Source organism: Haemorhous mexicanus, chromosome 14 (genome assembly GCF_027477595.1).
Source record: "Haemorhous mexicanus isolate bHaeMex1 chromosome 14, bHaeMex1.pri, whole genome shotgun sequence".
NCBI lineage: Eukaryota > Metazoa > Chordata > Aves > Passeriformes > Fringillidae > Haemorhous > Haemorhous mexicanus.
In genome coordinates, this window is record NC_082354.1 from 5,083,305 (window position 1) to 5,107,937 (window position 24,633).

General features: G+C 52.1%; 1 protein-coding gene across 1 annotated transcript; it reads left to right on the forward strand.

Annotated features, from left to right (window-relative positions):
• Positions 1–689: 689 nt before the first annotated feature.
• PRPS1 (phosphoribosyl pyrophosphate synthetase 1) lies at positions 690–12,770 on the forward strand. The gene is made up of 7 exons (XM_059859740.1): positions 690–974; positions 3,171–3,354; positions 3,689–3,787; positions 5,456–5,580; positions 7,316–7,489; positions 8,224–8,383; positions 10,677–12,770. The coding sequence occupies exons 1-7, from the start codon at positions 853–855 to the stop codon at positions 10,767–10,769; spliced, it is 957 nt and encodes a 318-aa protein (XP_059715723.1). The 5' UTR covers positions 690–852; the 3' UTR covers positions 10,770–12,770.
• Positions 12,771–24,633: the final 11,863 nt, after the last annotated feature.

Genomic DNA, 24,633 nt, shown 5'->3' on the forward strand with positions numbered 1-24,633 from the left:
ATAACCCCCAGGCAGGCTGCAGCCCCGGCCCGAAATCTAAACAACCCTTGAAGGGCAGGGCCGGCAGCCCGGGCCGGGGCTCGGAGGTGCCGCAGCGGGCCCGCTGCCACCCGGTGTCAGCCGGTACCGCCTCACACGCGGCCCGCCGGGTGACGCCAGCTCCGCGCAGCGCCGCGCAGGGCGGCGGGGACGGACGCGGCGAGCGCGGGCAGGCCGGCATGCTGAGGTAACGGTGGCGGCGGCGCGGCGGGGTCTCGCCGGCGGCGGTGGGGCGGCGGTGGCGGGGCGTGAGCCGCGGTCGCAGCGCCGTGAGGCGGCAGCGAGGCCGTGGCCCACCGGCTTCCTCCGGGGCGGGGGGCGCCATCATGGCCGCCGGGGGGCGGCTGCACCCGCGCGGCCACGTGGGGCAGGGCCGGCCGCGCGCTCTGCCCGCCGCCGCTCTGGCCAATGGCAGCCCAGGCTTTCACTCAGGGACCAATCGCAGACCGCATCCTGCCCTAGGCCTCGCCCCCAGCTGGAGGCCGCGCACACCTCCCCTCACCCTCAAGGGTAAGGAGACGAGACAAGCCACGCCAACTACTGCCGCGCCGGTTAGTGGAACCCCGCCCCCTGTGGCGGTACAGCCAATGGGAAGCGATTGGGGGCGTGTCCTCGGGGCGGAGAGGCTATAAAGTGTCGGCACGGTAGGCGGGAAAGGATAAGATGGCGGCGTAAAGACGACTGGTGTGACCTGTACCCACTGTGCCGCGTCCTCGCAGGAGGCGGGCGGGTCCCCGCGCGGCAGCCCCAGGCGCTGCGTGGCGGAGCGACGAGGAGGGGGAGAAAAAGGGTGCCGGTGCCGCAGCCGCCGCCATGCCCAACATCAAGATCTTCAGCGGTAGCTCGCACCAGGACCTGTCCCAGAAGATCGCCGACCGCTTGGGCCTGGAGCTGGGCAAGGTGGTCACCAAGAAGTTCAGCAACCAGGAGACATGGTGAGGCGGGGCGGGGCGCGGCCGCACTACAGCTCCCGGCAGGCCGCGCGGCGCTGCGGCGCTGGGTACCGCGCGGCCTCCGCGCGGGGGTAATGGGGGTTGTAGTTCGGGGGCCGTGCGGTCGGGCCCGGCGGCGGAGCTGCGCTCGGAGACCTTCCGGAGCGCTCCCACCGGGCCCCTGCTGCCCGGAGCCCTCGGGTGCATCGCGCACGTCCCCCCAGGCACAGCCGGCTCTCGGTGCGGGACGAGGCCGGGCCGCGGTGCGCCCCGGGAGCCATGTGCGGCCCGGGCCGTGCCTGCAGCGGCCCCCGCCTCACGGCGCGGGCCCCACGCGGCCTTCCACCGCCGCCTCTGGGGCTTCCACCGCCCCCTTTGGGGCTTCCTCTGTACCCGGGGCCGCTCGGGGCTCCTGAGCTTGGAGGGTTTGTGTGATCTGGCCGCCGTGGCAAGTGTTGGAGCGGTGCAATTCGGCACCCGGACCTTGCCCCCTCCACCGCAAAGCCGCGAGCTGATGGGACGGCACATCTCGGAGTTACACCTACGCTGATCAGGCTTTTTCATGCTTAAATCTAAACTCTGATGACTTGAGGCTTGATAATTTTGTGTTTAGCATGTAGCTGGTGCCTTTAAACTTCTCTGAGGAGCTTCAGAGTCTTAGAAAGTATTGCTAGAATTCTTAAGGAGAGAGAGGAGGCTCACACCTCCGTGCATCCCACGGTGCAATTGCAGTCACGCAGTCTGTTTCCCTCCAGCTTTGAAACCTAATGTTCCCCTTGTTTTATGTATCTGTGCTTTAAAAACCTTGCTGCCATCCTACGTAAAGCTAAAAAAGAGGTTTAAACTTGTTCAGAGCTCCTTAAGCTTGCTTTAGAGAATACACTAACTGTGTATACGCCACAGAGTACAATATAAAGAACCTTGATTGCTCCAACCCACTCCTTCTGGAACAGAAATTTTTTTCCCATGAAAATCCAGGATGTACATGTGACATAGAGTATTATGTTTCTCTTGCCATGGGTATCGATAGTGAAACCTCAGAGGCAGTACAAAGAGTTGTAGAGGAGTTATAAAAAGTTCTGCTTGATTTACAGCCCTTGCACTGTTCTCATTGTTCTTTATTAACTGCTCTTACTAGCTGGCTGGCCAGCAAGTTCCTATGTCAGGAGGTAATGTGACTTGAAGACTTAAAAAGCATCTTATTTACCCCAATAAACTGACAGTAGGTGCTTCCCCAAAAGAGTAAGACTGTTTCAACAGAGTAATTCATAGACTTTTTTGTACCATAAATACTTTATATCACCCTAATACTGGAGATGACACTTTGATGCCAACTGCTGATAATCAGACAGTTCCCCAGCAGAGTTCTCATTGATAGAAACTCTCCACAAGAGATGGATGCATCCTGTAAGTCAGTGGGCAGTAAAGATGACAGCAGCTTGCTGATGGATCTTGAGCAGTAAGATATAAATAGATAAGTCATCAAAAAAAGTTAGAAGAAGAGATCAGGAAGGTCAGAGAAGGAAATATTAGAATTAGAGCTCTACCCTGAGGGGGTCTATAACTTAAGTGGTTTCTTTCCCACTCTTTCTGGTGCGGGTGTCTCCATACATGTACTGGAGCTGGCATTTTGCTGCTGGCAAACAGGACCTTTGGCTTGTGTTCAGGCCCTTCATCAGCAGGGATTAGTGTGCACTGCATCCAGGAGAAAATTAACCCCAGAAGCCTTTCCAGAGTGAAAGGCTGGAGTGCTTCTCTGCTGGAGCCCCTGAATGGCTGTTATGAATCTCAATCTGATAATTGGCTGCAGTGTTGCTTTGGTAGCAGTTTGACCCCACTCTGGCTGGTGGCTGGCCATGGTCCTTGCTCCTTTGTGCACTGCTGCTTTTAGAGGTGGCTGTGCTTGTGATTCCAGGGGAACAAGGCCTGCTCTGGGGTGTTTACATGCTCAGCTTGTGTTGAGATCAAGAGCACAGGCTGAGTGCTTTTAGCCTTACTTGCTCACTCATTAAATCTGATGAGTGAGTGCTGTAAAATAGCCACTGAGCAAATAAACAGCAGTTGCTGCTCAACAGCCTTGATTATATGGCACTGTCACCCACAGAACCTTGGGGATGCAGTGCCTTGGTTGCTCTGCAGGCACAGGTAATGGCTGTGCTTTAATTCTGTTTGGCTCCAACTGTCTTCTCATGTTTCCAGCGTGGAAATAGGCGAGAGTGTCCGTGGGGAGGATGTCTACATTGTGCAGAGTGGCTGTGGGGAAATCAATGACAATCTGATGGAGCTCCTCATCATGATAAATGCCTGCAAGATTGCCTCAGCCAGCAGAGTCACAGCTGTCATCCCCTGCTTCCCTTACGCCCGGCAGGACAAAAAGGACAAGGTAAGGGATGTGGTAAAGGTTTCTGCAGGGAAGTTGAATGCACACCTTGCAAGTCCTGACTGCTGGAGAGGATTTAAATGAAGTTTTGTCGCCTCCTCTGAATATCCAGCCTTTCTTCAGTTTGTTAAACTTCAGGCTATTGGACTGCAAAATGATCTTTTCATAAAGATCTAGTTCTTCTTGAAAATATACTAAAGTCTAATCACCAGCTGATGAGAAGATGCAATGTTAATGAGTGCTCCTTTTAGTAACTGCTTGTGAATCACTGCCTGGAAGCAGAAGGCTGACATCTTGATGAAGGAGTTGAACTTGTCTTTTTTTTCTCCTGTACCAGAGTCGAGCTCCAATCTCTGCCAAGTTGGTTGCAAACATGCTGTCTGTGGCAGGTGCAGATCACATCATCACCATGGACCTGCATGCGTCTCAGATTCAGGTAGGAGCAAAAATCAGGAAGGGGCTTAACCAGTTCTAGTCTGAGCCTCTTGGCTGCTTTGCAAGCTTTCCAGTCATCTGCTTTTTGGAGATACTGCAGTGATCAAGACTTGGGAATTTGGGACTGGATGGGGAGGTGGGTAACAGCTTAACCTGTAAATGAAAGTACAGTTGTTCTTCATAGATTGAGTGTATTGAGTCTTGTGTAAATGAACTAGTAAATGATCACTACAGCTTTGTTGCCACACAGTGATACTGTTTGTTCTTCGCTAAACCTTGGAGGAATGTGAGATGGAGAGTGTCCTTAAATTCTGAGCAGAGCTTTCTGGTAATTAGTGTGTTGTCTTGGAGAAGGGAGCAGTTAGTTCTGCCCTCTGGTGTCCTGGCACAGCTGCTTTTGTGGGTTTAGTTGACCAGGACAGTGATGTGATAGCCTGCCTCTGGCAATCCCACTTGTATCCATTGAGCACCACCCTCCCACGCAGCCTGGCCTTGGTTCTCTCCCAAGCTGGTAGTGAATTGAAAATCATTCATAGCCTTTGTTGGCTTATGAACAAAATATCTCACAGAGCTACTAAAGTCTTGACTTGGGCTGTGTAAGAAAGCTGGCAGGAATAATTGCCAGGGAGAGGAGAGGCTGCAAGCTCAATTTGATTTTGTTTTTCTCTACCCTTGAGCAAGTGCTCAAAACCAAGAAACCAACTCAGTGCAACTGAGAGGGGTGTGGCAGAGGGAAGGATGTCTGTTGTATTGCTGTAAAAAGGGTAATGTAGCTACTGCCTGCTGAAGTAAGTTGGTTGGCTGTTTTCACACTCGGAAGTGCAGTCATTCACACTCCAGTATGATTTGCCCAGAAATACTGTCTCAGATGAAAAAAATCTGTAGGGGGCACAGCTGAGAAGGCTCTCAGAAAGAGCATGAAATAACTGAGCCCAAGGGGGTCCCTCTTCCTACAGGGCTTGGAATTGGTGTGACTGAAAGGGCTGACCTTGCACCAGCAGCAGTGATGGGATTTAATGGGATCATTTGTGCCTATGTGCTTCCAGCATCTGGCTGGTTTCAGCCTGGTTCTTGTAGCTGCTGTGTTGCTGAGCACAGAAGCAATGATGGTGAGAAGGGTCTGTTACCCTGTACCTTGAAGCATTCCTCAGGAGTTGCTGCCCCTCACTCTCCTGACTGTTTACTCCAGGGTTAACTTCTGGCATTTAGTGACCTGTGAGATTTGGAGAAGTCCACAGGGTCACTGTAAAGTTATGGAACCAGCTGCATTAGTTTAAAGACAGATGTTGCTCAAGCCTGTTCTGTAGATGTGAACAGTTTGGATAATGAGCTTTAAAGACTGACTGTAAACAGGCAGCCAGCTGCTCTGGAAATGAGTGCATTTGCTGCAGGCTTTCTGCAGCCCCCAGGACGGAACTAGTTTCATTTTGTGGAGGTGTTAAATATAAAGTGTTATTTATGCTGCTGAACTAATTCTGAGTCTGAAGACTTCTTGCATTACTATGCTGTGTATCCCAAAGACTACTGCCCTTACATCAAGGGAAATAAAAAGGAAAGCTGAAAGCTGTGGAAAGGTGATGTCTGCATGTCTGATAATATAGAAGGCTTCCTACAACTGTTTCTGGAATGGGGCTTTCAGCTACATCTGTTCCTGTTGTCTTCCTTGCAGGGTTTTTTTGATATCCCTGTTGATAATTTATATGCCGAGCCTGCTGTACTGAAATGGATCAAAGAGAATATTCCAGAGTGGAAGAACTGCACCATTGTTTCACCAGATGCTGGTGGAGCCAAGAGGTGAGCTGTCAGGCAGGTAGCTTGAGATGCTGCTTCTGTGTCAACTTCAGTTCCTAAGAATACTTGTGACTCTGTTTTTAAAACATGTTCCTTCTTTCAGTCTGCCTTCTCTCAGACAGTCTGGGGCAGCGAGTGAAGAGTGGTCAGTTATTCTTCCTAGGGAATGTTTAGAAGGTTTCTTGGGCTACATGGAGGATTTAATAGCTTCTAGAATCACAGCTGCATAGCTAGGAATTGCACAACAGCTACCTCCCTTGGACTAAATCAATTTGTACAAGGGTGTTTATGCCAACTGAAGGAGGAAATAGTGTAGCTTACACCCCTATACCAAGGCAAGCTTACTGCTGATGATTGATTAATGATACAGTTCTATCTGCTTTCTTTGCAGAATTAAACGTAATCTCTTGAGGTATTTTCTTACTTCATTACCTTGGATTTGAATGTCTAGCTGTGATTTAAGCCTGCTGCCTCTCTTCATCTTCCCTGAGAACGAGGAAGATAGATGGTTCCTTTCCAAAAAGCAGCAGCATATGCTATAGCACATTTCTATTTTGATAGCCTTACAATCTCCCATCTCTCTGCAGACAAACATGCCAGTTTGTGGGCAGCCCAGAATGTTCTCAGAGGCTTTTTAGGAGAAACTAGGCTGTTCCATGATGCTTCTGTCTGAGGGCTACATGTGAACAGTAGAGGGACACAGATGTATTCTTTAATCATGGGCTGTCATACCAAAATGTTGGTGGGTGCTGATCTGATTCACATGCTTCAGAATGTTTGAAGTGATGTGCTACAGAGAGCCAAGAGACACAGTGGAGGTCACTGGCTGTCTTCTGTAGCTTTGCTGTGGTCCCTGAATTGGGCAAGACCTCCTGTACATTCAGCTATTTCTGTAGCTTGTTGCATAACACAGTATATGAAGTGCCAAGCCAGCCAGATATAATCTGACTCTTGAAAAAATCTGCTCAAAAGCCTCTTATACTGAAATGTGTCGATCTTGGCTGGTGCAGTATTTTATGGAGATATGCAAAGCCAAATACTTCAGTTTAGTATAACAGTCTTGTGTAGGACCACCAGGATGGTAAGTCTGATCTAGTGGGGCTAAGAGTCTACTTGCCTCAAGTGTAGAGTTTCTTGGGGGCATGTGTGTTTTACTCCTTCCACTCTTAATGCTTTTAAACTCTTTACTGTTCATCAGTATCAATATATAAGGCTAAGATCCCTCTAGTAAAGTTGCTCTGCAGTCACTTAAATGGAAATAAATGTGAGGTGGTGTATTTGAATTTCCTGGATGTGTAATCCTGCCACAATCTGTGCCAGTGCTTGTGTGCATGATGATTGAGTGCTTACAGGAGTGACAGTAAAGCCCTGTCATAGCACAACTTAAGCCCTTCCAGTGTAGTGTTACAAGGATGACAACTTCCCAAGTGTTTGGATCACTTCAAGTTTGCTGACCTTGCTGATTAAGATTTGTTTCCAGCTTAAATGCAAATTAGTTTACAGTGGTCATGATGAAAGATGAGATCTATATGCAGTCACTGAGAGAGATTAGATCAGAGGTTGCAGTTTAGCTGCTCAAAGGGAAACTAAGGTGGCAGAGTGCCTTCTATTAATTGCTTGGGAGCAGTAGCAGATGTGGTGACAGCTCCTCTTAGTGCAGTGTGTTTGATATTGAAAGAGCTTTGCCTGAAGCTGCTGTGTGGAGTTAAGTGTTGTTTGGGAACTGTTCTCTCTTCAGAGTGACCTCCATTGCAGATCGGTTGAACGTAGACTTTGCCCTCATCCACAAGGAGCGCAAGAAGGCCAACGAGGTCGATCGCATGGTGCTGGTGGGGGACGTCAAGGACAGAGTGGCCATCCTGGTGGATGACATGGCAGACACGTGTGGCACCATCTGCCACGCTGCAGACAAGTGAGTGGGGCTGGCTGCTGCCCTCCTAACCCAGGAACCTGCTCTGAGTGAGCACTGTGTAATGGGTTAAGCAGATTATTTGCATGACAAGTTTCACAAGGCTCATGCAGTCTCTTGATTATTCATGTCATACAAAATAAGGGAAAAAAAACAGTAAAAGTTCTTGCAGTGGGAATAGGTAGAAGACCATAGTGTCTCTTTTTTTCCCTGCATTGAAAATGGACCATCACTGACCATGCCGGGTAGAACTAAGTGTTGTGTGGTCCATCAGCTGGTTTTGTATTTGAAATAAGCTCTTCAAACTTTGATATCATTCATGCCTTTTACACTAGAAGCAGCAATATATGCAAGATGGTTAACTGTTAAGTACAGTATTAAAAATTAGTACAGTATTTCATTATTTCATATTGTATTAAATACAAGTATTAAAGTATTAGCACAGTATTAAATATCTGCTACCTTGTGTAAGCAAAAATTACAGAGGGTCACTTGTATGATCTGTTCCAAATATTCTAGAGCTAAGAACAAAGGGTTTTTTTCAGTGTGTGCTTTGCCTGTAGTGGATTTCATGGTACTTGTAAAACTGTCTTTTTTTCCTGAGTCAGTAGAGTGGGGGAATCAAAGGTAACCTGTTCCCATAGCACATGGTGCTGTCTCCAGTCATGTTTGCCCTGCACTAATGTCACTTAATACTTGAGAATTACTCATCCTTCTCCTTTACTCCCCCCTTGCAGGCTTGTGTCAGCTGGAGCCACCAAAGTTTATGCCATCTTAACTCATGGGATCTTTTCTGGGCCAGCAATTTCCCGGATCAACAATGCCTGTTTTGAGGCAGTTGTAGTGACAAACACAATACCCCAGGAGGACAAGATGAAGCAGTGCCCTAAAATCCAGGTGAGCATCTATTTTCTGTCATTCCTGGGGGGTGGTAGCCTTGTCTGTTCACGTGTTGGGGGTGAAAATCCCACAATACTGTGTGGTGCTGGCAGTGGTTCTGTTGGTACTGCCATCAGTGTTGCCTAGTTCTCTTGGCCCTATTGCTGTGGGGTAACAGACATGTTACACTGCTATAAAGCAGCTTCTGTTGCAGCTCATTTCAAACAGTCCACAAAGGATCTTTTTCAGGGCTTGTTTTATCCAGATCAGGTGTTTGATTTAATGGGGCCATGATGTAGGCAAGTAGTTGGATGTGTGCCCTTTGGAGGAGTGATGTGCTGATGTGCAGTGCTGAAACAGAGGTAGACAGGAGCTTCTGATGTTGGTGCTGACAGCTTTGTTGTGTATCTGTCACTTTATGCCCAGCCTCTGCCATCCATATGAAAACTAAAAGCTGATAATGAGCCCCAGAATCTGCTGTTCAGCCAGTTCTCAATCCACTCATGCAGTGTACACTTCTTGAGTTTTGCCTGTGAGGATTTCATGACAGGCAGTGTCAGAAGCCTTGCTGAAGTTGACAATATCCACTTCTCTCCCCTTAACCATCTGGGTAGTTGCTTCCTCATAGGTGATCAGGTTGGTGAAGCATGATTTGCCTTGGTGAATCCATGCTGGCTATTCCTGATCATGTTCTTGTCATCATGTGCATAGAGATGGCCTCCAGAATGAAGTGCTCTGTCACCTGCCCAGGGTTTGATGTGAGGTTAACTGGCCAGTAATTCTGGGTTGTATTTGCTTTCTTCCAGTCCTCAGGCACCTCTTCTGATCTGCAGGACCTTTCAGAGCTGATCATGAGTGCCTGGCTGTGATGTCTGCCAGCTCTCTCAGTACTCATGAATGTATCCCATCAGGCCCCATGGACTTATGGATATCAAGTCTGGCCAAGTGTCCTCTAACTCAGTCCTCCCTAAGGAAGTCTTCCTTCCAACATTCCCTTACCCAGGTCTCCTGCTTGTCACTGCAGACTGATGCAAAGAAGGTGCTCACTAACTGCCTTCTCTGCATCCTCTGTCACCAGGGTCCTCCCTCCCTTTAGGAACAGGCCCACATTATTCTTAGGTTTTTCCAAATACATCAATAACAAAAGGAAAGCATTCTTTTTGTCCCTGATGTCCTTTACCAGATTTATTCCAGAAGAGCCTTGGCTTCACAGCACCAAAACCTATGACACGAGCATTTGGAGAAGTTCTGGTGCTACTCACACTCAGCCAGTACTGTGGTGTGGGTGTAGAGGCTTCCCCAGTACTGGGCTGCTGGTGAGAGGCAAGCTGAACTAGTTGAAGCTGCAGTCATTTTTAAGCTGCTTTTGGAAATATGTTATAAGCTGATTGCAAGCTGCTGTTGTGTTGCATTTCTTTCAGCACTAACTTCTGGATGATATTCCTGCAGTGTCTAAAACATTTCTGGTGCTTTACGTTGTTTCCAGGCTCCACGCAGCAGCTGGTGTAGGTAAAATGCTAAATTGGCAACCTCTGTGCAAGTAGCTGTAGCCAAAGACTGCAGTGGAGCAGTTTTCCAGGCTCTCCTTTAATACCTCACATTTACACTGGTGTCTTGTGTTGAGGAGCACAGAGGTAAAGGATTTGTCACAAATCTCAGGCTTTACTCTGCAGCTTGTTCATTTTTTCTTTCCTTCAGAGACAAACTATCTAGAAGGTAAAAAATATCAAATATTATTTTCATTTGGTTTCCTTAATGCACCATGAATATAGTGATTCTTACTAGACTACATATATTGAAATGCTTTAGCTGTGGGGATTCAGAGCTGGGATTTGGCTGAGACTCAGCTTTCCCTCCTGGTACCTTTCTGACCCCACCAGATGGAGCCAGCACAGCACCCAGGAGCTGAGCTGCAGCACAGCAGCTTCATCTCTCAGACTGCTGGCAGCAGTGGTAAAACCTCTTGGCTCAGGGAAGTGATTTCATCTTGATTTAGACTGCCCTAACTTCTCTGCACAAAGTGAATAAGAGAGTCCTGTGGTAAACAGATTGAGCCTAGGGAGTCTGAGCAAAGCAGGGTGACAGTAGCTGTAACTGACAGACCAGCTAGAATATTTGTAGTGCTTTTTGCAGGGTATCTTCAGGTTTAGATGTAATTAAATCCTAATCCTGTAGAAGTAATTTATCTGCATCCGGCATGTTAAAATGTGGGTGATGAGTTTATTCTTTAGGCTGTTCCTGACTTCCCAGCAGTTCTTTCAGGCTTGATGCCTTTTCCCAATGGCACTGATGCATCTTTCTTCCCTTCCAGGTGATTGACATCTCCATGATCCTTGCAGAGGCCATCAGGAGGACTCATAATGGGGAATCTGTTTCCTACCTATTCAGCCATGTCCCTTTATAACAACAGATGTCAGCTGCTGCTTGTATGGCTTTTTTTTTTAAAACCAAAAGTTGTTCAGCTTGTTGTAAAGTTCAGTAGAAGACTCTGCTTGTTCCAGTGCAGTTCTCCACATCTCCTGCTTAAGTCAGGCTTACCGGCTCTGTTCCCAGCACTGGGAGGCTGGAGGGGGAAAGCTCATCTTTGTGACAGCCAACTCCACCAGCACCCCTGTGCATGGAGCTTATCAGTAGCACTGACTCAATTCTGCAGGTCTGTGGAGAGCAGGACTGACACATGGCTAATTGCCACAATTATTTTGAGGGGGGGAGGGAGAGGGTTTGTCTGTGGGCAGGGTTAGATGATCTGGCATGTGCATCCTAAATTGTTTGGGAAGTAGAGCTCCCTAGGACATGTTGATCTGGATCTACAGCAAGAGCCCAAGAGACTGCTGGCTGTCTTACCACTCTGTACCTGACAGAGCCCTTGGAGAGTGATGGGGGGAAGGCTTGTGTCTTGGCCAAGCTTGACCCTTGGTGAAGCCCTGGGAGACACCTTGGGAGTGGTTCTGCTGCAGCTTCCTCCCATAAAAGGAGATCAGTGTAGCTTGCAAACTTGAATTCCTCTTAATTGTTGATGAAATTAAATGCCCTTTAGTGCACTACACAGCAAAGTGAGGGTGAGAGCAGAGTCTGTGCAGTGCTGTGCTAGCTTAGTGGGGAAGGTGCATCCTGGACAAGTGTTCTTTTCCAAAAGCTCTGAAAACTTGTGGTGGTTATGTGCTTTGGTTTCTAGTGCAGGCTAAAACCAGCTTCTCAACTTCACAGCTTCCTGTTAGCCTTGCTAGCTAACTAGAGCACTGCTGTCATGTGCTGCAGCTGCACCTTGACCTGCTGTGCAACCCCCAACTCTTTTTTTACCAGTACAGTAGTAAACAGAGCCTCTGTCCAACAGCAGCAAGGTTGTTAGTTGTTGCATCTAGCAAGTGCCTGCTCAGATGCTGGGGTGACCTGAAACACAGCAGCTTTGTGTCCAGCTGGCTCAGCCTCTCACTCAGTGCCTGTTACAGTCCTGTTATCCTGGAAGTTACTGACACCTTGTCCTGCTCACTGTCTGCCTTGCCTTGAAAGCCTTGCTTCTTGCAAAATACCTTAAGCCAAGGAGCGCTGCAGGTTGCAGGACAACAACACCTGAAGGAGCCCTTGGAGTGGGACTGATGCTTCCCAGGAGTGTTTATGGCAATGGGTTGAAGAGGCTGGTGATACATAATAACTGGGAGAACTGCAGATTTAACACCAACCTGACAGGCCACAAAGTGCCTGAAAGAAAAATACCAAAACGAGAGCTGGCTGAGGCTCTTGGATGTAATAAGTATCATCTGAAACTTGAATACTTTGAAAATGTACCAGACAATCGTAAGGTAAACTGCTAAGTCTCTCTTGAACTCTTACGGTTTATAGACCAAACTGTTTTATTCTGGTTTTCTTTTGGTTTGTTTTTTGTTTTTTTTATTTGTTTGTTTTAATAAGCACTCCTTTTTTATTTGTTTTTGAGCTGGAGGAAGGGAAAAAGGGAAAAGAAGGAACTTGAAATTACTTTCTACAGTAACCAGCATGGCTTTGAGAGGCTGGGGGCTGGGGTATAAGTGGAACTGACTGAAAGATGTGGTTAAAATCTAGGGAAGTACTTCTTTAGTTGTGCCTTTTACTGAAGACTTCTCTCCCTTCCTAAACTCCTGTCCTGTGGCAACATTAACACTTCTATTAGTGTAGAGCTTTTCTTTTTGTATAAGAATTGGTGTTTGTCTGGAAACTGTGCATCTCTTGCTTCTTTGCTTTGCATCCTGCACTGAGCTCTCCTGAGAGTCTGTGATCCCACCTCCTGTATGGGAGCCCCTGCTGCCATCCTGCTGCTGCTCTGAGAGCCAAAAGCCAGGACATCAGAGCAGTGCTGGGAGGATTTTCAGCAGCATTTGTGTTCAAAGTTAAGACCTGATGAAGGAATTAAACTTTTATTTAAAAACCATGGCCTCTGCCTGTAAATACTTCTAAATATCTTAAGTGAGATGAATCTTCTGAGTTGGATCATTTTAAGGGCAGATCATGAAGTGCTTTTATTTTAGAAGATACCTTGGGAGGTCATCTGGTTTAACCCTTGTGCATGTGGCCAGCTGTGAGGTTCAGCTTGGCTCTGCTCATATTGCATGGAAGGAAAAGCATGGGGCCAAGCACTGAGTAATTCCTTTTGTCCATGTTTGATGTCCTGGACTTAATTGTTAGAGGTGGTAGTGCAGCTTCTCTGGTACTGTTCAATTATGTATCTGAGCAGATTTGTTCACATCATGTTCAGGTAGGGGAAGCTTGAATATTTTAACAAGTACAAATGAAGAATTTGTAAGTGTCTCGCACAAAGCTGATGATCAGAGACAGTAGGATTATGTCCTTAGGAGCACTTGTTCTGACTAAGCCCTGATCCTTTCTCATTGTGTGTTGCAGATGGGAAAGTTTGAAGTCAGAAGGATGAGATGGCAGGTCTAGAGAAAGGTCCTTGGCATTACAAATAGACCTCCAGGCCTAGACTGAACATGACCACAGCCTCAGGCAGGCATTTGCTGAGGATCACAATTGTTGTCCATCTGTTAAAATGTCTTGTAGTACTGGCCAGTGAATAAGTAAAAAAAATGGGGTGTTTTTGCCACAAATAGCAGGGTGGGTGCTGTGGGTCTAATCAGGATTATGTAGCAGATTTCACCTTCCTTTGATAAAAAAACAGAACATAGCTTTACAGCCATTTGCACACAGGAGACCAGTGCTATTAGTGAGTATATATTGTTTTCTTAGTTACTTTAATAAAACCAGGAGTTTGAGTTGGAAGAGGGCACAGACTTAATGTGCTGTATGACATTGTAGCTCTTACAGAGGACGGGAGATATCTCCTTGGGAGTGTTCTCATACCTGTGTAAAGCTACACTGCTCTGAAGCCTTCAGATCAGAAGGGATGGAGACTTTACCAACGTCTGAAGGTGAGCTGTGGGGTGTCTTAGGCTTTCCTCACAGCTGCCTGAGTTACTACTGCACAAAACAAGTTATTTCCCAGGAGAAAATCTCAACTGAGTCATTTGCTGTGCTCCTGCAGTTGGAGGTCGGGAGGAGCCAGGATAGGGCTCCAGCAGCTCCATGTGCCACAGGCACAGCCAGAGTGTGGCTGCAGGTGTGAGGATGCTGATGTTGGTGCTGGTAGCCATCTCATGCCTGTCTGCTGCCTACTGTTAATTCACCACAACAAGGCACACATCAATCACTAGTCCGGTATCAGCCTCACTCACCTGCCTGGGTACCTGAAACTAATGCATGGGGAGGGGGGGGAAGCTGAGCTTGCCAGGTGTGCCTTGCAGGTAGCAGGATGTTACAAGCACAATGAGACACCTCAAAATCATTTGCTGGCACCTCCCTCTTGCCATACGGATGTTAGGAGGTCTCCTGGAGCCTGTGTTGCTGTGATCTAAAGAAAGCACCTTCTTGCCTTGCTGCAGTTGGGCAAGGGGAAAGTGGTGTTAGCAAGCCCTTTTGTGAACTGCAGCAACGTCAACAGGAGGGATGAGCCTTCCTGTAAGACACAACAGCCCCAGTATGCTGCTGCCTTCCCCAGTGTGCTGCTCCTGCCCTGATGGATGTGAAGGGTTGTGGCAGGAGGCTGAGGTGAAAATGGGAGAAAGTGCTGTCACCCTGTGGAGTGGCTCAGCCTGGCAGCTGTCACGGTGGTGCCCTGCAGGCAGATGGGTCAGGAGGCTGAGAAAAACCTCTGATCAGAGAAAACTGCCTCCTTCCTGTACAGGAGAATAAGGCATTCCTGGAAATGGCTCTTGGGGAGGCTGTATCAGCCTGGCAGCCTTGTTCTGTGCGAGATTTAAAACCCATCTAAAATGGCTGGCAATCAGTCTGTGCTATTTCAGGTCAGGGCTGTTTCTGCTTTCTCCCTATCTGTTGATGTCTCAGTTCTTTTGTTATAAATTATTGAAAGCAGAAATGCCAAAAGACGTAAGAAAGAAGCTGGTTGTGCTTTTATGGGAGGCTTTGCTAATTTGTCGGGGAAAAGCTCTTGCTGGGATATAAGCTCCTTTCTTGTTCTTTGTGCAAGATGGGTTTTAGCAGCTCCCCAGCAGCAGCCCCACCTCTCCCCTGCTGGCAGTGCACAAGCTTGGCTTTAAAGCTGCTCTGGCCGTGGTTTGTACGAGTGTGGTGGTGCCTGTGTGGCTTGAGGAAGGGGGAGCTCCCCTTCCCCTGCCTGCATGGCCACCGTGGTGGCTTTGTGCCTAGACAAAGACCCGGGGGTTCCAAAGTGCTGCAGCATCAGGAGATGCAACACATTGCCCAGGGGCTGTGCCTTGCCAGTGCCGGGTGCAGCTGATCTGCTGAGGAGCTGGGGGGATGGTGAGCAGGTTTTTGGGTGCAGCTGGTGCTGGTGAGGGGCTGTGCACGGGCAGGGTGGGGTTCAGGTTCTTTTGCACTCGCTGCCTGCCAGGGACAAAAGCTACGTCAGACTGCAGCATCCACAAAGGAGAAGCATGTGGAGAACAGGCAAGCAAAGGGGGAAGCTGAGGGGAAGGTGAGCACAGCCAGAGAGTAAAACACATGGTAAAATACTTGTCTGACTATTTGCATGAAGGCAAAAAGCACTTCCTGCGTTCATTTTGAAACTGAATGGATGTTTTGGCTCTCACTGGCTGTGCAGGAAAGATGAGCCTTTTCTCACTGGGGCTGGGCTGTGTGATGCGGGCTCTGCAGGGTGGGTTTGAGGGATGCTCATGAAGGCAGCCCTGCCTGGGGCTGCACCACCAAATCAGAGCTGCTCTGGGAGCAGCCTGGCCTGGAGATGTGCCTGCAGCCTTTCCCTCCCTCCCCCCAGCACAGGAACGGGAGGCTGCTTCTCATCCAGACTCCTCTTGGAGGAGCAACCTGGCCTTAGATCTTGGCCTTTGTCTTTTCAGCGTTTGCCAGCTCTTGGTGCTTCTTGAATTCAGAGCCCATATTTTGGCAGGAGTGAGAAGGTGCCTCGGGGTTTGCGGCAAAGGGCCACCTCCGGCCGTGACCTGCTGTCGCTGGATAGCACCAGTCCCTCCTGCCAAGAAGGCAGTCGTCTTGCTAAAGAACACAAAGCAAGTGTTCCCTCCGGATTGCTGGGGATTTTCTCTGCAAAATCTCCAATAAGCCCTGAGCAAAACCCAGAGGTTGGCAGGCCAGGAGGAGGTGGAGGTGAGAGCTGCTGCAGCACAGCTGCTACCCCTTGGTGCTCAGTAACAGGTTCCTGTTCACTACGGCACCAGGATCTCTGCAGAAAGGTTTTGGCAAGCCTCATCGGCAGTCAGGATACTTTTTCCTTTGCCTCATTCCCTTCAGCACCTAGAAAACCCTGCTGGCCTTCTACTGCTCTCTATGCTGGTGGCCAGCATGCAAGTGCCCCCCAGACTGCCACTGTCCTTCCTGCTGGGATCAGACAGGGCGCCTGCGCTACCCTTGGCTTTTTACCACCAAAGGTGTTTCTTCCACTTGCACACCAGCCCATCTGCACAGTTTGGGCTGCTCCCCAAGCTTGCTGCTGTCAAGCAAGAGCCTGTGAGTATGGTCAGCTTCTTGTCCACCCATGCTGCTTATTTAGTTACCAGACCTCCCCAAGAAGTGCTGTGGCCAGAGGCAGTGTAGATGTGAGCTGGGCAGTGGCCAAGCACCTCTCACAGGTGGGAGAATGGGGTGCTGGCTTTAGCCCAAAGCTTGCTTTATTTTATTTGAGCTTTAGCCCAAAGCTTGCTTGCTTCAGCAGTGGGAGCATCCCTGGACACACATATGGGCCACAGCTGCCTCCCTTGCTGTGAGGCACCTGCTTCTGGTGAGGGGGTTTGAGGCTGGGACAGTGGCTTTGGAGCCATCTGGTCACATAGGGACCAGCTTGCTGCCCCTCACACCTGGCGCCCAGGTGCGTGTGTGCACAGGAGGGGCAGTGGGAGCTATGCCCGCGTGTGGGGGCAGCAGGAGCTGTGTCCGCGCGTGTGGGGGGCTGTGTGGCGCCTGTCCGTGTGTGTTGTGAGGGCTGTGTGACCCGTGTGCCCGGTGAGCCCTCATTCGGTGTCTCCCTCTCTCGCTGTCCCCTCCCTGCCCGTGTCCCTCAGGCCCCTCACGCTCGGTGCCGCTCGCGCCCCCGTCGCGCGGCACGGCGGGAACGGCCGCCCCCTGGCGGGCCACGCGCTTCCCGGCGGGCGGACAGCCAATGGGCGCGCGGGCTGGGCGGCGGCCGGGGTATAAAAGGCTCCGCCCCGCGCGGCGCGCTCCAGACTCACCTGGACGCGCAGGCAGAGGGATCGGGCTCGGTACCGGCACCAACCGCACATCGCATCTATCGCACGTCGCGCCGTACAGCGCTGCAGGTACGGGCCGGGCCGCGGAGGGGGGCCCCGCGCAGCGCTGCTGCCAGCAGGGACTCGCCCAGGCGCCCCGGGGCGGGGGCTGCGGGCGCGGCGGGGCCCGGGGGGGGGGCATGGTAGCCTGCTGCGGGGAGAGCTCCCCGCCGTGTGCGGGCACCGGGGGCTGCCCCGCTCGGCTGCCCGGGCCCGGCGAGCGGCGCGGTGCCCGGGGCGGTGGCGCGCCCCGCCCTGCGCTATTGTCCGCGGCGGGGGCCGGGGGGGGCCGGGGCCGCCTTTGTCTTCCCGTCCCCATCCTTGTCTGACTGCGGCGGGGGTCTCGCAGGCAAAATGTGCGACAAACCAGACCTCTCAGAGGTGGAGAAATTCGACAAGAAGAAGCTGAAGAAAACCAACACGGAGGAGAAGAACACGCTGCCCTCCAAGGAGAGTGAGTGCGGGGCCGGGGCTGGCGGGGCGGGAGGCACGACCGGCGGGGCAGTGCCCTCGGGGGCCGCTCTCACCGCCGAGGCAGCCGGGGGAGAGGGGCGGTTTGGGACGTCAGGGCTCTGGCCCGGGGAAAGCCGCGAGCAGAGGTGTGTGCAGCCCGGGGCAGCGGACACGGGCGCTCGGGGAGGGCTGTGGTGCCAGACTGATCCCTCGGGGCATCACTTTCCTGCGGACAGACGCAGACAGGTGCCCGACGTGCTGCCACGCAGACGTGTGGCTTGTCATCTTCTGACTTGACTGTTCAACCACCCCACTTGGGATCAAACCACAAAACTGGTCACCAGGGCCTGAGTGAATCCTCTGAAACCTTCTCCAGTTCGTGGTTCCACAAAAAAAAAAATGTAGTAGAGACTAATGGGCCTCTATTCTCTTGCAGCTATTGAGCAGGAGAAGGAATGTGTGAAATCTTCCTAGAGAGAGATTGCCTGGCAGGAAGAGCGACTACTCAATTATTTTGCTTTGAAATGAATCGTGTGGGTTTTTTTAAATTTACATCACGTACATGTATAGAAAACAACTGTATCACCTAACACACTGTCCCACTTTGCTGGCAGCTTTGGCAGGTGGGGGGACAAAGCGTGGTCCTCTCAGTCCATCAATAGCCTGACCTGATGCCATCTCTGCTGCTTCAGCTGCCTCCGGTGACAGCACTGATCTTGCTCTGATGCAGTGGGGAGATCAGCAAGGGCTGTGGAGGCTTCTGGGCATGGACCCCTTCTGCCTGGTGGAGTGGGGAACCTTTCTGGCCTCACCTCCAGCCTGGGTCTGTCTTGCATATTCTTCACTGACAGTGTTCTGTAGCCTCACTCACAGTTTTTTGTCTTCCTTGGGGGAAAAATGAGAAGTTTATTATAAAATAAAAAATTGTAATGATCTACCTGTGGCTCGTGGCTTCTTCCCTGACAAAGGTTCTGGCCGTAGCTTGGCTTGCCCTGTGGAGGGTGGGGAGGTGTGCCTGGTGCTGCAGCAGTGCTGGTTTTTTTTTTGCTCAGAGGGCAATGTGGGATGGTTCCCTGCAGGCTGAATCCAGCTTGATGTTTGGGGATCGGTTCCTGGGGGAACTGGGAGCATTGCTGGCATGATCATGGCCACTGTGCTCCACCACCCTTGTGGTTTCTTGGTGCATCTAAAAGCAGAGGCTAACCTGGGTCTTGCTCCCCATGTGACAGCTGAGCCTTCTGCCTTGGAACACTTGGTGCCCCCTGCCTAAAACCTTGTGGAGCTGGCCTGGTGCCTTGTCAACCTGGCTGGAGGTGCTGGCCTGGGTCCTGTGGTGTGGTGGCCAGACCAGCTCTGCCCACCCAGTTCTTGGAGCACAGTTCTCCCATCACTGCATGGCACTGCCCTTCTGTTCCTCTTGAGCTAACCTCCACCCCTACCGTTGACTGAAGATGGTTATTATAGCCCTGTAAGGATGGGTTTGAATGCAGTAAATCCCTTGGGTACCCCCTGGCTAATCCCAGCCCTGCCTTGCAGGGATGGAGATCCCTGGGTCCTGCAGTTGGCTGCCAGCACAGTGTGGGTGAGCTCTGACAGTGCCTCTAGGTTTATGCTAAGGCTTCCTGGCTACTGCCAGGATTTCCTCACCTCCACCTGGCCTCGAGGGTCACTGAACACACCAGCCCACTTATAGAGGAGGTGGAGGCAGACTAGCCAAAACTTGCCAGCTGACAGCTTTGGTCAGTGCTCCTAACGAGCCTGGTCAGCTGGGGACAAACACGGGGCTGTTGTGCCTGTCTGGACACAGTGCCTATCTATCTGCCTGGTGCCTCCACCCACACTGCCTGCCAAGGACTGCAAATAACACTGCCTGTGTGGTTGCCACTGCCTCCACCCCTTAAAAAGCAGAATTGAAAGAGCTGCAGGTAAGAGTTTGGTGTTTGTGCACTGTCGGGGCAGCGTGTGGGGTTTTCCAAGGGTGAGGGCAGAGGCCAGCAATGTAGAGGCCCAGCTGGGGCTGCTGCTCTGTTGGGCTGAACACTGGGAAGGATAGCTGTGCCCCTTCAGCACCCTGATGTCCCTAGGACAGAAGCCTATCATGGACATGGGGATGTTTTCCCAGTGCCAACAGCCAGGGTGGTTTGTCAGGGTGACAATGTGTCCCTGCTCAGGGGTGGTTTTTCTTATGGAGCAGAGGCGGGCAGGTAAAGTCAGACTGAACCCTTTCCCCATCCCTGAGAGCTGGAGGCTGAATTGAACCAAGTGAAGCTTTTGGGACAGAAACACAAAGTGGCAGGGCTGATCTCCCCTCCTCAGTTCTGCTTTTGGGGATAGGGAGGTCTCGGTTGCTGCCCAGAGCACCTTGGCTGCTGCTGACACCGCCCTGGTGCCTCTCCCTGTGACATGCTGCAACGGGCCCCTCTGTGGGCATGGAAAAGCACCAGGGTACTTATCTCTCCCTGAGTCACATGGACATCTGCAAGGCCACAGCAGGAGTGTCCCCTCCCTGGCACTGCTGTGCTTACAATAACTTCCCCCTCACCCTGTGCTGTGCACACAGGCAGCAGAGCCTGCCAGGGGTGCTGGGCACCCCAGTCCCACAGAGCCAGCTGGTTTGCCAGCTAGGGCCAGGGCTGTGGGTTTCTCCACATGGCAGGGTGGCTGGTGCCAGAAGCTGGCGGTGCTCCAGCATTGACCCTGAGTGTGTGGGAGCCATAGAGGTATTGATGCATCTGGGTTTCGGGTTTTTCACTGCAGCCAACCCCAACATGTAGCAATACAGATTTAGACATGGGGTTAAGTGCTGGCACAGCCAGGTCTGTGCCTCAAGGAAGTCACCCAGGGGCAGGTAGTCCCAGCCTGGATCCAGGGACATCAGCTGGAGCTGGGAGCAGCTCCCCAGCAAACACATCTCTGTGTGTCATATGACCAATGTCCTGTGTTCACCTAAAGTGAGGGCAGTCCAGGCACTTTTCCCAACCACATCCCCACCAGAATGGTGCACAGGAAGTACCAGCACACAGTGCCTAAAAGCCCTGTCCTCAGGACTGAGGGTAAAGCATTACCTGTTTTGCTAACCGGTGTCCAAAGTGTCCCTGTTGCCAGCAGAGCGTGAGCCAGTAAGGGGAGAACCATTACAGAACAGCCTTTTATATCAGCACTTTCCTTCCCTATCCCAGACCTTCACCTTTTCACCCTGGCACACATGGGCCCACAGCTGCCAACGGTGTAGAAGGCCAGGACACCTGCCAGACTATGTCCCCTAGACTGATGTCCCCTAGAAATGTGGTGGCTTGAGCAGCATGGACTGCCCCAGCAGGCACCCACGCACAGAGGATGCCATCCCAGGAGCTGGGCCTCCCTGGCAGGGCTCTGTGACCCTTCCCTTGCTAGGCACCAGGTGAGTTCCTCATGTCAGCCCCTCTTGGCAATGCCAGGAGCATATAATCCATGCCTCTCTCCCATCCAGGGCCCATCCTGCTGCTTTGGGGCGGTTTCCTCCCATGCTCAATGAGATGGTGAGCTGTGGCCACACTGTAGAGGAGGGAGGAGAAGGCTGAGTCACCATCAGGAGGAATTTGGGCAAATACCTGGTGAACAGCAGCATGAGGTGAATTCAGATCAGGGCTTGTGGCTGGGATGGGTGTCTGTCCCTGCCACTGCTCCATCCTCTCTGACTCAGACAGGAGAGGATTTGGCCTAGCACACATATGGAGGATCATAACCCCATTTCTGGCAGGAGGTGCCTGAGTCAGCCTGGGCTGCCCTGTGCCCCACGATTCCCTGCCAGTCTGTGGCACCTTCCTGATGTCCCACAGCACCACACTGGTTTGTGGCACAACTCACCCAGGGCAAGGGAGGCTTTTGCACTCTGGCCCCCAGGGTTTTCTCTTTGTCACTCGCCATCTGGCAGCTCCCAGAACTGCAGCAGAAAGTGGTGAGAGCCAAGATCAGTCAGTGATCAAGGCCTAAGGCAGCTCCTGGATGGCAGGAAATTGCCAAACTCAACCTGAACTGCAGATGGTCCAAGGAAACCTCCCTTAAGGTATGTGTTTGACACCAGAGCAAAGAGGATAAGGCGAAGCCAGGCTGCATAGACAGGTGAATGATGCAGCTCCCCAGTGGGTGGATCCTGCCCACCCCCACCTCCCTGTTCCCTGCATCCCTGGGAAAAAAATGTCACCACCTCCGTGTCACTTGGGTTGGCCTTTTCCTGCCAGGTCTCTGCTGCCTGCACAGATACATTGCCAAGCACAGAGCTCAAACCTCCCCATGGTGGCTGAGGTTGAGAGGAGAACAAGGGACAGCAAGCATGAGCTGCCAGGGGAAACCTCTGCTGGGACTGCTTGGGGAGGATCTGTAGACGGGGAGTTAAAGAGGAAAGCACGTGGCTGTAAAAGAGGAAGACAGGAGAGAGGGAGCGATAGTGGGGAAATGAAAGTGTTGTGTGGGCTAGTGACCAGAGCCCTTTGGCAAAGGAATTGAGAGTAGGCTACCATGGTGTGTGAGAGTTGTATTTGATGGGGCCACTTGGTGACATGGAAGGGATGGACAGACAAGCTGTCCCCACCCTGTGGTGGGGAGGAGCACTGTGCTGAAGAACTCCCATGGCCATGAGGAGGGAAAGCCACCATCCCTTTGCACCCACAAAGGCACCCACAAAGCCAGAAACCCTTGGACTCCTGTGCTGGGAAACTGGCCTGTGGGCTGCACACACTCAGCACAACCCAACACCTTCCCCGGCAGTGCAAAAGTTATTGTTGCTCTTGAAATAATGCCCTGGAGGTCAGGTTTACCAGCAGGAGCTTACTCATCCCCTGCCAAGGAGGACTCAGCATGAGTAGTGATGAACCGGGAGCACGCAGAGCTTCCTGCTCAGGACCAGGCTCCTGCCAGCCCCTGGCTCTAGACAAAGCCGGGAAGTCAGGCACGGAGCGCCCCTGCACTGCCCGCATTTGCCGGGGCTGCGGGCGGCCCGAGGCGCAGGTGGGAGCAGCCGGGCTGCGTGCCTCGGCCGGGTGACAAGCGCGCTGCTGGCGCCGGGGATGCCGAGCCCTTCGGGGGCTCCCAGCCCGCTGCTGACAGCGGCCGGAGCTCAGTGCTCGCTTCTGGCCCCCCCGGCCGCATTCTGCAGATTCCCGCGGGCCGGAGGGGCCGTGCCGGGGCCGCGGCAGCATGTGCTCCGGTGTCTGCGGCAGCGCCCGCACTTGCGCCCGAGCCGGGGCAGCTGACGGAGCAGAGGAGCGCTTTATTTTAGGAAGCAGCTGGCTCACACAGGAGACATTGTTTATCATCTTTCTTGTCTCTGGTGTTTTATTACAAAGGATTATGGCATGAAAAGCCATTTTGTTCCCCTGCTCGCAATGCATAGCCCCCTCTCCATGATTTATTCCTCTCCACAGGCAACAGCTGGGGTATGACATCCCCGGAAGTGGAGGGGGAAATAAGCTGGGGGCTCAAACCCGTGGCAGTGATGGCAGCAGGGATGTACCCAATGCCCAAGTCATGGCACAGCTGGCAGGAGTTTGCCAGGGGTGCCTGAGATCACTCATGCATCTTCATGATGTGAGGAATGGAAAACAAAATCAAAGCCTTTCCACGGTGGGTAAGGAAATGCCACCTCACTCTGTCTGGCCAGAGCAGAGACTGGTGTCCCCAAGCCTGTGTGCCCCCCAGGCACACAGTGCTGATGGCATCCTGTGGCATCACAGCCCCAAACCTGCCTGGATGAACCTGTATGGGATTCTCCTGCTGCCCGCAGGGAACCTGGGGCCGGGCTGGACACAGCATAGTGCAGGTACGAGCTCAGCACAGTGGGTGGTGTGCAGGGTACAAACCGAGGGTCAGTTTGGGAATATGATCCTTTGCCACTCCCACCAGAATCACCTCCAGGCAGGGCAGAGGCACCTCCAGAGCCGCAGCAGGAGCAGCTTCTCTCTGTCCCTGTGTCTATACACTTTCCTTGCCAAGCAACAGCCGGGATACCATGTGCCCCCTATCCCCCTCCTCTTCCCCTGCTGCCGTGTGCCTTTCCTCTGGGTCCCAGAGCAGAGTCTGTGGCAGCCTAGGCTGAACTCCCCCCTGCTCAGCCTGGCAGACTCCTCTGTGGTTTTCCAGGAACCAGCTCCGGAGCCATGGGCAGTAGATATGCGTGTTGCAACAGATGCCTTGTGCTGTTTGCCAAAGGCCCATCCTGTCTGTGCACCTACATCAGGGTAGAACTATGTCTGGTGCTGCCTTCTATGGTGATACCTGCTCTGCCATCTTGTCATCTAACATGTTCCTAAAAACCAGCCAAAGGTTCTTGGGAAGAGCAGGGGATGGGTGGGGAGGTGAGGGCAGTGGTGCGTGGCTCAGCCGCTGCCAGGCCTGCGGTTGCACTGAAGCTGGGACAAGCCCCTGCCTGCAGTGTTGTGTCTGAGGCAGCTCTGCAGCCCAGGCATGTCCCCCTCCCTGCTGCCTCAGACCAGCTCACGAAAACAAGACAGGTCACTTTTTTAGGGCAGGTTGAGCTGTGTAGGGTAGAGGGGGTGAATGACGCATCTCCCACAGCTTTGCTCCACCTTTGGAGCTCCTTCCTGGAGACATAAATGGATGATGGGGTACTTGAAAACTTTCTCAGAGCTGTAGGCTCAGGGCAAATGGGGGTGGCCAAGGCTAGGGGTGGCAGGACTGCTCAGGGGGTTCCTGTGCTGGAAATTGTTTCAGAGGAGATGCCACAGGCTGGAGCTGCTACTGGGTACATGCCTTGGAGAAGCAGCTGCAGAGCCGTGCACCGGGGCTGGAACAAAAGCAGAGGCCCAAGCCCCAGCTGCAGCACGGGACGTGTGATGAATTAATAGAGGCATGAGCTGGCAGCATTGTGTGACCACAGGCTGGCAGGGGGTCGAAGCTGGATCAGGGCTCCTCACCTTGGCACCAGCTTCCCGTTGTTTGCCCTAACTCCCAGAGCTGGCATTGAGAGCCAAGCAGCCACACATGTGCTGCAGGGATGCAGCTGAGCCAGGGGAGTAAAACCTCTCATGCCAAAGGAGCCCTGTGCCCTGC

Bases quoted from the DNA above. Each gene is read 5' to 3' on its own strand.
- PRPS1 (XM_059859740.1), top strand. From the start codon at position 853: ATGCCCAACATCAAGATCTTCAGCGGTAGCTCGCACCAGGACCTGTCC. The intron at 3,788-5,455 runs GTAGGAGCAAAA...TCTTCCTTGCAG, and splicing joins TGCATGCGTCTCAGATTCAG to GGTTTTTTTGATATCCCTGT. The intron at 5,581-7,315 runs GTGAGCTGTCAG...TTCTCTCTTCAG, and splicing joins GATGCTGGTGGAGCCAAGAG to AGTGACCTCCATTGCAGATC.